We start from the raw sequence: 13,003 nt of genomic DNA, 5'->3' as shown, positions 1-13,003 counted from the left end.
GGCTCGATTTATGTCTGATTGTCTCGATCCTCGGTCAAGCCCCACGCTTTCCAGATCATGTTATTGGGTTGCCCACCTCGCCGGGGTCCTCGCCTTTTTGTACAAACCGAATTAATAACAAACACTATTTGTTGCCTTTGCCCGTTCTGCTGGTGTTAACTTGCAGCTTTTTCAGCTTTCTTCGTACTGGGTAAACCGTAGAGTTGGCGAAGTCGGACATACCATTTTTATGTTCCCCACCAGGCATGGCCCTAACTATATGTGGTTCGAATACTTCGAGTGCTTGAAGGTCCTAGCTTTCTGGTACTTAGAGCATTTTCCATTTCTCCTGTAGCTGAAAAAAATCCAACGGTAAATCGGTGCAGATATATTACCCAACTTCTCCGAGCTCAGTTTTGTTAAGTTCGGTTCCAATTTACAGCTGCATTTATGTTGTTTAGCTGTTTGATGGCATTCTTAACATCTCTTATCCTGGGAGTGGTTGCAGCCTGTAACAGGTGGCATGCACTAGTGAGACCCACTATATTTACTGCCTCATGGTCGGTGTACGCGTTTGAATAGCGCGGCCAAGAAAACACTCAACTGCATTCAAGTCTTCTTTTACACAGTACTTCGAGTACATATTTTCGATACGGGAATCGAGGCCGAAAATCGATGATTCCTACCATTTTGGAATCCATGATGGCGACTTCCGGTTTGTGATCAGCAAACGAATCGCTTAGTGACGAGTACAATTTTCTACTGTATTAAAATTCATCCAGTATTGGTTTAAGCTGGAGACAAAAATGAGTAATAAGGTCTTGTTTCCAAAAACGGGAAGACACTGTAGTTATTATCAATATATATAAATATATATTCATCCATGTATCTTTGTAGTAGGCGAACACACCTTGATTTTGCCACGTGAGTAATACAATTCATTTAATGTATCTAGTATGTATGTATGTATGTATGTATGTATGTATGTATGTATGTATGTATGTATGTATGTATGTATGTATGTATGTATGTATGTATGTAAAGAAAACCAGGCACAACCATTAGACAGTGGACTGTCCACCTCGTACGACTTGATCAAGTACAACACCTGACTGTATTCAATTTACCATTGTATGAAGAGCCAAAAACGGAGGGCGAACCTGTAAGCAGAGACACTTACGCTTAGTCCGCGGGATCAAAGAAAATCTCCTTCCAACAATAAAATCCTACAACCCGGTTACAAGCTATCGCACGAGGGGATGTCCCAATGACTGGGGAAGAAAAGCTCGCCTTCAATTCACGATCTGTTAAGGACAGGAAGTTGGCAATTCCACTCTCCCCATCCAAATCGCTTCAATCGGGTGCCCTGGTTGGACCCTCCTATACCCAGCATATAATGTGTCATATAATAATGGAATGAATGTTAAGAGAACAATAAAGGAAAGATCTCACCCGATATGTTGCAAAGGAATCCATGACTTCACGGTGATTTCGAAGAGCTCGCATAGATTAGAGGACGATTTATATCCTTCAGAAACTATCGTCTCTGAAAGACTCAAATTCATTTAATGTATCTAGTGTACCTAAACTAGTAAAACTCCACTTTTTTATGGCACTACTGTATATGGACGGTCCTAGTACATTTTTCATAGCATGCTATGGTCAGCTGTGTCCAAACCGCATCATATTCATTAATCCTAATGAAAAACACATTGAAGCACTCTTTCTTTTGCCATCAAAATAAAATTAGAACAGAATTGCATAGTACATTTCCGGAAGACGTTCGCCTTTCACAGTTATGGCTGGCGTACAATCATTTGTCATTCACTGTAGGGTCCATTTCCACGTACGTTTCATAATTCAAGCAATTTCACCAGCCATAATATTAAGGTTTTTGTGAAACCACGTAATGACTAGGGGAATTTACGTATTCTCGTCAATCTAAGCAGCGTCTGTACTTCTACTAGCATTATCTCAGCGTCACGCACATATATGATGTGTCTGTTTGTTTACATTCATCTGCTGCTTGCTTCTCTATCCATTCCAACCGACAGAATTTTTCAAAACGTTTTGAAAGCGTTTTTACAACGCTCCAAACTTCTCAGGTGAGTGTGACTATTGTCGGCAGTCTCTTTTTCTTCGGCAACCTTCCCATTAGAACTGCGTGTTAACCAGCTGTTCTATTATCGGCAACTCGAAATCAACCCTATTTTGTAGTGCGTATGCTTTATTTGAAGAAAAATGTAGCATTACTGGATTGCTCGATCGTTCAAATATAATCAGATTGAAGCTGAAAGGCTAAACAATCGTTTGGACACATTCAGGGAAGTGCGTTCATGGGAAAACATAGTGAAATTAACGTTTAAATTTTGGTTGCCGAAAACAGTCAATGGGTGCCGAAGCCAACATTTACCCTATTTGTTGTTTGCTGTCGAGAAGCAAGCAATGCCCGAAATGTGAAGATTTACAAACCTCGTAATTTTTAATATTTGATGTCTTGAATTTCAAAGTGTGAAAAGAAAAAGGACCCTACAAGGAAACCTCTAACGTTCGAAATTTGAATAGCTCGATTTCAGATTCACAGAATGTCCAAAATTTGATTTTTTTTTTCCTTGATTTGTTTTCCGTCGATCTTGTTTTTCGTACTGAGCACCAATGCTACCGACGCCAGGGAGGCATCTCCCACACCTTGACCCTATATATCGACCCATCAACTCATGAACCGAAGACCAACAGCTTTATTTCCCTTCCGAAGGAAGGTGTGATCAGAGATGTTATGCCTCAGAACATCCCGGTGGCGTCGACTGGGATTAAACCCAGGCCTGTTGGGGTGAGACCTAATCACGCTTACCACTACACACCGGCGCCACTGTAAAAAATTTGTAGTTGATAATAAATTGATTTATAGCTGGACCGGCACAGATAACAAAACCTCCCATCAGTACTTCACATTGAAATGTTTTACGATTGCTTTCGAAATGCTTTGATAACAGCTTTATGAATACTCACTAACACGTTATACCCCGTTTACATTACAGCGTATATCACGTGATATACGCTGTCTTGCAATGAGCACTCATACATCTAGTTTTCTCTGGAAATCCTGTATGAGTGTTCATTGCAAGACAGCCTATATTACGTGATATACGCTGTAATGTGAACGGGGTATAACATGAATACGATTAGAACATGAAACGAATTGAGTTTGATGAAGCGATGTTAAATATGTATAAATATACATTCATACAGCGTTGCGAAAGTTTATGGGTCTTCATACATATTGCTCCGAGTAGTAAGTGGAATAACATATCAACAATTATACAGTCGATGGAGTTAAATATGTGAAATTTACTATACCATAGATTAGTAGTCAGAGAGGGTTGCTATGATTTATTGGCACAGGGTTTATCCTTGCTGACTGACACGTGGCACCAATTGAACACTTCACCCTGACAATGCGCAAGTTTCGTGTGTGGGTGAAATGACAGCAAAGGAAACGCAAGCAAAGGATACAAGCACAACGACAGTGGAAGGAAATCCAACCCATAGGGAGGAAAATTTTCATTCAAGGATTGTGTTCTCAGGCGACAGCAGCGATTTTGCAATTTTAGTGTGTCTGATTCTCAGGCTTTTAAATTTAAATCATGAATTTGTTCAAAATGTACAACCTACCGGAGTTGGTGCTTTTGTTAACATTTTTAATAGGTACAGTACACGACGATTGTAATTTTCTTTGCTCCGAGACACGTTGACTGTGACTGTGATGCAACTTGTGATTCTATTTTGTACAGGCATAAAATTTTCTTCAGCCCTTCAACTTGAGGGACTTTCTACTAAAAAACCCAGAATTACAAAATACACCATGAAACCAACATCTTCATCAGTAAGTATTTAATTGTGCAGTCTCACGTAAATGTTGAAGCATTTTTTTTTGTGCGATAAATGAATTATAAAACGGTGTATCGATTTTTCCTTTGTTGTTTCATTCTCTGATTTCAATCCACCCTTTCATGATATTTTTTTTCATTGATTCATGCTTAACATTGTAGGCTACAGCAGTCCCTTCTTCGTTGTCTCTCTACCGACTTAACGGGACCAGTGGAGCAACTTGCATTTTAATGCAAACTGATGGGCTCCTGAGCATACAGTATCGGGACAAGTATGGAGAGGATAAGGTATAGTACTTAGTGAAATATGCAGTTCTTATAATGCTGATGGGAAATTTTCAGGAAGCAGACACATTCATGCCGGATCAAATGGATATTTCTGGTGAATGCTTTGAAGATGAATCAAAGATAACATTGGGGTGGAAAGGTTTCACCCTTAATATGTATTTCTCAAAGGTAAAGTTATTGAGTACGTTCAAATGTTCTATATAATGAACAAAGCATTCTTACCAATACAGACTCCTGGAGGAGAAAGGTGGTATGTTAATAATGTGGAGCTCTTTTACACATCATCGAACCAAATTTTCGAGCATATCGATCGACCTGGGCTGGATGTCAAGCTATCCACTCCTCCTGGGACATTGCTCTTTCCAACTCCCGTAGGAAAATCATACACATGTGATCAGGAAGTGATCATCACGATGTTCGCGCAGGTATGCTATGATTTTCTTGAAAGTAATGTTAGGACATGTAATGAAATTTTAACTATTCTATCAGGATGAAAACGATAAATCTGGTCATCTGGCTAAACTGTACCTACGCGAGCTAAGAATGCAAAGCTTTATGTATAAATCATCAAACACATGGGGACCAACATTCCAATGTAGCGCGACTGGCACATATCGAGACGAGACAGCTCCAATTGCAGTTGGATCTACACTGGCAGTTGCAACTGTATGCACAGTAGTTGGTTATGGACTGTGGAGGTAATGAACATGTACATGCACATAAAAATCCTGGAATTCACACTTTTTTCCGCAGATACTTCAAGGTTAAAAAATTCCAATACGGAACCATGGCTTAAGCTGTCGTTAATTCATGATAAGCATCCACGAGGTGCTTGCAATCGTGGCCAAATTAATCCTGATCACACTCATTGAAGAAAAGAAAAATCGCTAGCGACATATCAAACCGATGCGTGCTGGATCTGGATAACTTTCGGCGCCATTGAGAGAGATTCATGCAAAATATTCAATTACCATATTATACTGCACGGAAATGTGCAATTTCGTTCAATGACGGATAACAATTAATAAGATTATCAGATATTTACTAGTATGGAGCGTACAATGCTGTATCAATATTATTAAAAATTACAAGACACAACCATGCGAAAAGATAAAGTCTTCCATTTTCATTTAAATGATGTTATCTAGTAAGTGATTAAGAATATACTGAAACTAGTGAAAATAAGCTTTAGTGTATATTATATGTAAAAGTTCAAATTAATGTGCACATACAATGTTTTGAATCTTACAGTTTTAGGATCTATTGTAAATATAAAGCTATAGAAACCAATAACTTTGGACGAGTATGAAAGCATATAGATACAATCAAACATTTCAAATCTAACTGCAGAGCGTTCATCTGAGCACGTAAAACTTATCACAGCAATTGTTTTAGATTCTGCCGAAAACCTCTACTGTTTCCAATTTTAAGTGTGATGTATCGAAAAGCCATGATTCAATATTTATAATAAAGTTCAATAATGTTAGTTTACTCTACACAATAAAGGTGTTGTTTCAATGCGACCTATCAAAACAAATCAAACATGTTAAAGCAATGCATATTGTATCAGTTTCAATTTTAGTTTCTGACTTATAATTCATACGATGATTTTTTTCTACTGAAATACCATATTTAATCTTATTTACGGGTAAAAGCCATCAGGGACATGGGGATTTTTTTTTTGAATAATGTATGTGGGAACACATGTTACAAAATACCGCGTAAGATAAATATACACATTATAATTTGAAATGATTTTGCCTTCGGTCTTATATGGTTCTAAGAAAAAGGTATTTTGTTTATTTATTTATTTATGTATCTATTTAATGATCATTTATTAACCTTTATTCATCAAACAAATCATCAAAAACAGTTCTTCTAAATGTGTATGCTTCAAATAAGACGACGAACAAGAAGAAAATTGTTTTGTTCAATAATCAAGATTGCGAAATTTGTCTGGGGTCATAGTGACCCCACGGTACTGACAAAGCATTGAAGAAACAGTAATTTGTGTTGGTGCATTTCCAGGCCAAAATTCAAAATAAAAATAAAAAATTTCCATGAAACTTAGCATTATTACTCGCTAAGGATAATAATTTAAATTTTTACTTGAGCCATTTTGACTCTCACGTCACTTTTCAAAAAGCCATATTTGATATTTTTCGTTTGAGAGAAAGTTAATGGGAAACAAAAGATATCAAGAAATGATCTCTGCTGTAAATGTGTTGAGAAATTTTGATGGAAATATTAAAAGAGTGTTATAAACTTAAATATAAAAAAAAATCGAATGATAAATAATTTCTCCAAATTATTCAAATGTCTGAATTTTTGAAGATTTTCAAATTAGTCATTTTAAAACTGGCAAAAATCATAAAACGTCAACCTATAATAATATCTCAGAAATGATAACTTTAGCATAATTTTTGTTTACATTTTGGCACGGAAAACAACTTTTAACGTTAAAAACCCTTTTTATGAGCAAAAGAAACTAAAAAGGTGTTTAACAAACCTGAATTTATCCACTATGGTGAGATTTAACCCTTCTATCTCATTTAAATTTCCACAAAATCATATAATCATAAGGGAAGATTAGTAAGATAATTTCCGAATGACATGTGGGTCTGTGTTTAAATTGTCATGCGATACATTTTGAATCATTGCAGATTTTGGACAGGGAGTAATCGCAATATGCCCAGCACAAATGATCATGTATTCAAAATTTGATGTGACTTGGCAACTTTCCTGGTGGTACCCGGAGCTTGTGTGGCCATTGTATTCTCGCTAATTGAGCTTTCAGGTGGTATGATGCATTGGAAGATAAGTTTTAACACATTTCAGACATGGCCAGGTATGGCTTATGTTGGCACAACATATAATCGCCAGAAAGGTTTATTTTAAATTCTCATGTGAATTTGAAGCGTCATTTGAAAATGTATGGCAAATCAGGTTTTGGCTTCCCCAAAGGTAACTGTAACATGTCCGTGACTGATATGGAACGCCAATGATCTTATTCTGTAGTTCTGAGATTTAATGTGCCGTATGATGGGTTTTGACCCAATTCAGAAACTGGAAACTACGCGGAACATGGGGCAATGTGCTCCTGGTCCTGGGCACTCGATATGACTAACATTGAACATGGTTTTGAGGTGTCACATGATGGGTTTTGGTCTAAATCTGCAATTAGTCACTTCTGCGTGGTGTCCGGAACATGTCCAGATTTTACCAATGTAATCCTACACTTCAAGTAAAAGAAAAATCCATTGAACGTCGTCGTCGACAATAACTCAAAAACAGCGAAAAACGAAAATGATCGAGCTCCCCTATCGACTGAAGATAGTTTTCAACAGGAAGTAAACTCTGTATATGACAACATTTTATAACAGATGGAACAGCATATAGAAGCAATCGTATCGTGGTGGATAATGCTTCGGATTTTTTTTTTACAGGAAACTTACTGACATCTATGACCATGTATCAATTGAAGAATTGATAGAATTCGGGTTTAAGTTTTTTTTTTCTGATAATGATATAGTGGATCTTGAACACAGATGAATGAATGAATGATCTGAGCTCTTCGACTCTTTTAGACATTTTGAGCTCTATCCTTGAAAATTTACATGAGTTGTTTTTCCTTGATTTATTTTCCGTCGATCTTGTTTTCCGTGCTGAGTACTAATGCTACCGACGCCAGGGAGGCAGCTACCAAACCTGGACTACCCACCAACTCATGAACCAGGGACCAACGGCTTTACTTTGTAAGGCGTGATCAGAGATGTTTTGCCTCAGAACATCCCGGCGGCACCGACTTGAAAAAAGTTATCCTAGCATCGAAACGGCAAATTGTATGGCTGTATGTATTATTTGACTCATCATATCAATCGTTTTGAAGAGGGGTGTAATCTTCATGGCTTTCCATCCACTACGGCTCCACCCGGAAATACCCAGAACATGTCCAGATGTTGCTAAAGTGGTCTTGGGTACTCGATATGATAAACAGGTGATTTTAGGTGGTTTTGGTCCATGTCAGAAACTGGTAACATCCCCAGGGATTCTCGGAACATTTACGGGTATGGCCAACGAGGTCTTGAGCACTCAATATGGACACCGTTGATCTTGTTTTCGAATTTTCATGTGTTTTGATGTGTCTGGTCTTATGGCCCGTATTCAGCGGAACGGGGTAGCATCCTTAGATATAACTAATTTTACACGAGACGGAATCCATCTTTGCCATAAAAGATGAGACGTAAACCAATACTTTCATGCACAATTAAATGCTCCGAGACTGAAAGGTTCGTTACTCGACGAAAAGTAGGTTTGATTGAGCTGAATTGCGCGTCTATTATAAATTTTATATCAAAATTGACGCTCGTATATGCCATTCTCAGAGCACCTATTTTTTCATTAATTTTCAATCTTTTGTTTTTAAATATCAAACCCAAAGCATGAGTATTGATTGTAGTACCCAATAAACCAACAAGCCCGCTAATAGATTTTTTTTGATATATAAGACTGATATAGACTAATATAAAGTTTGGTAAACCGATTATCGGGCAGCTAGTGGGCTTGAAGGTTACTTAGGCAGACACTCGACCAATGAGTGATCTGTACTACTAGGCATTATATTAGATGTCTTGATTTTAAATAACTAAAACACCTTTTATGGATGGAAATTTTTATATGCACAGCTTGAGTTTGATACTAAGGAACTAGTATAAGTTGAAGGACTATTCCGATTTTGAGAGAGCGATATTTTCATGTAGGAAAATGAATAATCGTTGAAAAATTAGAGATGAAAATATTGTTCATTCTCAGCTCTGCAAAAAGCAGCTTGAGTGATGCGTCGCTTATCTTGCAGCTCTCAATCTCTGTGTTTAATGATTATCGTTTTTCCTCTACGCGAAAGGGTGGCCCACACCATGAAACTAAGACCTCCAATAATAAAACTCAATTTTAATAGCGTAGAATGTGACATCGGGAAAATTTTTTAAAAATGTCTATTGATGCAAATATTTTGAATATACAGAAAATAATTACTAGAATATGTTTCTGGAACTCCTTGAGTAAAGCTGTTTTATTTCAATAATGCTGTGAAGTTAAGTGTCATAAACAGTACCAAAAAACGTTTTTAAAATTCACCATAGGCAAACAAAAGTTTGAAGACACTTTTATGTGGATAGACCAGATATTTCAACCTAATTTATGTTTTGGCTCTTTGTCACCCCCCATAAGGACATTTATTTAATATTAGTAAAATGAGATATCAATTTCAATCAACCATTTCCATGACAAATTGTTTTTCTTGCTAAAATGTGAATGTTGTAAGATAGGGAACGAAAAGCTTTGGTTTTTTGGCCCATTTGGCCTTAATCAACCTTGAGGTAAGGCTGAGATCTTTTACAAAATGTCAAGATCTGCGCAATATATGTGTAACGCAGTGTTGTTTATGCTTTATTTATGAGGAAATTAACTTTCTAGCGTCTTCAAGCTGTATGATACAATTCTATGTCTGATGAACAATGTCACCGACGGTCATTATTGGACGATTCTCCACAGGATTTTTTTTTTAAATGTGCAGATTTACTTTTATTGCGATCTGTTAAGAACAGGGATTAAAAAGTTGAATAAGATTATGTTTTATCTTTTAAAAGCAGATCGATACTCTCGTTCTCATCTGCTAGGTGTACGAGAAATTAAAAAAGAATTGTGTTGCCTATAAAAATCTAGAATGTGATAATTGACGAATTTCCAATAAAGAATCTTTCTTTTGCTTTATTACATCCCCACTGAAGAATTTAGCAATGCCGATAAAAATGTAAAATATAACAGAATAAATATAAAGTTTTCAACAAAAAATTGATAATATGCCAATGAAATCTGCAAAATCTATTAACTAATGTTCATTCCTTTTTGTGGCGATTTTATTGACATTCTGCCAATTTTTCTTGGAACTTTTTAATTCTTCATGATCATTTTTTTTTATATATTATAGGCCTATTTTTTAAGAGCAACTGTCGCATTTTTGAAAGGTAATTAATCAATTATATACAGAATTTCTGCTTGCTTACTAGACATTGAATCGCTTTCTGAGAATCTTTACGATTGAAATTCGTAGGTACCCAGTTTCAGTCAAATAGGTTGAAATTTCACGAAACAAGAGCAAGTTGAAGCAAATCTTTGTAAGGTTGGCTTTTAGAGATTTTTTCAGCTTGTTGATGTGAATTTTCAACCAATTTGACTGAAATTTGGTGCTTATGACTGTAGATGCTCTATAAACTTTCTAGGACTCTCTAGGACTATGCTGCCTCTATAGATTGTGTGTTCTATTTGTGATTGGTTTCAGTTTCAGCTTTAAATTGATTCAAATTTGACGATGTAAAAATAATGTGAAAAAAACTAATAATAAGGGTAGTATCGTAAAGGTTGAACAACCATGATACTAAGATTATTTCTTTTATGACTAATTATTTCCATACATAATTGGCTGATGGACTAGCGTGAATTAAATTCTAGCCTTCTGATTTATATTTTAATGTTTCATAGTTTCATTCACGTATGGGTAGAAGGGGAATAGAATTTCACAATGAAAATGCTGCGCCTAATGAAGCCTCCTGGGAATTTTATTCGTAAAAAAAAATCTTTTTATCGCCAGAGAGGTATCATTAGGAAATAATGATCAAAGCTTAAACAATTCATCAAATTTATACATGGGGCTCACAGTATTTCAACTTGTTTAATTAAATCAATTATGTGTGGTGGTTAAAGGAAAAACAGTTGATTATTGAATGTTGGTGTAAGTGCTAATCTCATTAGTTGCACACGGCATGACAAAAGGTTGGTCCGATCGGTGATAATGTCGGTTTATCTATCATGTACGTACATCCCCCGTGACAATTAACAACCGTAGTGGGAAAAGCCAATTTTCCGGTTGGTGTCAGGTATATTCCAGTGTAACAAGATCTTGCCCATAAATCTCACCCATGAGCTACGTTTTCAGTCTGGATCTCTAATTTAACGAATCCTATAACATCGTTGTCATCATTGACGCACCCTTGCTGGAAATATTCACCAGCATAAAGAGTTCACCCGTTGCATGGAAACAATGTCCCTCGCCAAAGCGACGTTTCAAGATGCGTGGCATATTCTACTCTTCTTCTAAATCACAACAGCTTTGATGTACGGTGGAACCGTGGAACTGTCGTTCAGTTCAACTACACGAAGGGAGCGTAATTTGAGACGGAAGAAAATTGTTTAATTAAATTCGGATTTAGATAACCTTTCACCAAACGGTTTAAAAAACATATTGTAAAGGTTTTGTACTAGATAACAATCATTATTTCTTAACAAATTTGAATGACCGATAGATAATGTAATAAAATATAGTTTATTAATATTGATTGATGTAGTCTGTATATGGATAATTTTTAGAGACTGTTATTTAGCTACGTAGATAGATTTTAGGAAATTTTTAGACACACCACCACCTCCCCGCGCCTTTCCATAGCTCACTAGGTAATTGCACAGCTATGTAGCAAGATCATGCTGGAAGCGGCTGGGTTCGATACCCGATCCTGTCTAAGAATTTTTCGAGTTGGGCTGTGTATAAAGTATTATTGCCATTGTCACACAACGTACGAATGAAAAACCTGAATGTATCCACCTGGGGTAAGATCTGTCCCTTCTTCGTTATTTGAATTCAGTCAAAATTGCTCAATTTCGCATTCAGGGAAGAGAAGTATGATAATCTGTGAATGATATCTGATGTAACTTTTCAACAGATCCTAGCTACATTGACCAATTTTATAGAACCGACTTTCTTTTTGGTTAATAACCTCAGTAGTAAAAACATTCCCAAGTCACCAACAAGGCCGCTAATTCGCATTTTTGCAATATAAGGCTAATATGCCGCTAATAAGCTTAGCATGCTCTATGTCAGCCGTGTATCAGCTTTATATTGCAAAAAGGCGAATTAGCGGGCTTGTTGGTTACTTGGGTTATCTGAGGTGTTTGACGTTTTTAGTTCTAGATAATACCTTTATTCAACAAACTATGAGGCGAAAATTGCACGAAATGTGTTTGTGTAGTTGTGGTAATCCAAAGAGACAAAGAATATACACACCAAAAATTAGTCATGGGAAAAATCGTTTCAAAAAATCATCCATTCAAAACTAACTTCTATATCTCGATTGATGTCATATTGACAAAATATAGACAGCTTTCCTATCTATGCTTCATTTTCAATTAGCGGTTATTTGAAATAAAGAAGTCAATTTGTTTTTGCACAAAGTCTTTTTTCAGAAAGTAATGAACCGATTTGTCAGTCTCCCTTTTGAAAACCTTTTCTATTGGTAACTTAAACATCTATCTTGAAGAAAAAAGAAAAAAGATTGGAATTACGGTTATTGTAAGATGAAAGTCTTATGTGTGGAGGGGCTAACAAAATCGGGTCATTACTTCTGAAAAAAGGCTTTGCGCTTTGTGTTTCTGAAGCATATTTCAAATGTCGATTTTTTTTTTACATTACACCCCTTATGAACTAAATATCTTTTAACAAAGTTTTTGAGTGTCAACAAGCTAAAAAATCACCAACCTGCGTACAGAATACACAAAAGCATGTTTTATTTTTTTTATTATAGTCACTTTAACGCTCTGGGGTCATTCGTGACTTGTCCGGGGATTAGATTTGAACTCGTGACTTTGACGTGAGAGGTATGGATGCTAACCACTACGCCGGGGTCGCCTCACGCATGTTTTATGATGAACACATCAATTGCCGAATGTTATAAATAGACGCGGGGGTAGACGCGATCTGAAGTTTATGAAACTCATATATGTTTTCTTAAAGAATAATA

General features: G+C 36.4%; 1 protein-coding gene across 1 annotated transcript; it reads left to right on the top strand.

Moving 5' to 3' along the window:
* Positions 1 to 3,333: 3,333 nt before the first annotated feature.
* Positions 3,334 to 5,811, top strand: LOC135705371 (uncharacterized). Its single transcript, XM_065227065.1, has 7 exons — positions 3,334 to 3,684; positions 3,771 to 3,862; positions 4,029 to 4,154; positions 4,209 to 4,322; positions 4,385 to 4,579; positions 4,644 to 4,852; positions 4,908 to 5,811. The coding sequence occupies exons 1-7, from the start codon at positions 3,624 to 3,626 to the stop codon at positions 4,948 to 4,950; spliced, it is 840 nt and encodes a 279-aa protein (XP_065083137.1). The 5' UTR covers positions 3,334 to 3,623; the 3' UTR covers positions 4,951 to 5,811.
* The last annotated feature ends 7,192 nt before the right edge of the window (positions 5,812 to 13,003 follow it).

Source organism: Ochlerotatus camptorhynchus, unplaced genomic scaffold (genome assembly GCF_037179485.1).
Source record: "Ochlerotatus camptorhynchus isolate MF236.1 unplaced genomic scaffold, CSIRO-AGI_Acam_v1.1 ptg000265l, whole genome shotgun sequence".
NCBI lineage: Eukaryota > Metazoa > Arthropoda > Insecta > Diptera > Culicidae > Ochlerotatus > Ochlerotatus camptorhynchus.
Note: the sequence above shows the minus strand (reverse complement) of the source record. Positions and strands in the feature narration are given on the sequence as shown.

Bases quoted from the DNA above. Each gene is read 5' to 3' on its own strand.
- LOC135705371 (XM_065227065.1), top strand. From the start codon at position 3,624: ATGAATTTGTTCAAAATGTACAACCTACCGGAGTTGGTGCTTTTGTTA. The intron at 4,155-4,208 runs GTATAGTACTTA...GGAAATTTTCAG, and splicing joins ACAAGTATGGAGAGGATAAG to GAAGCAGACACATTCATGCC. The intron at 4,580-4,643 runs GTATGCTATGAT...CTATTCTATCAG, and splicing joins TCATCACGATGTTCGCGCAG to GATGAAAACGATAAATCTGG.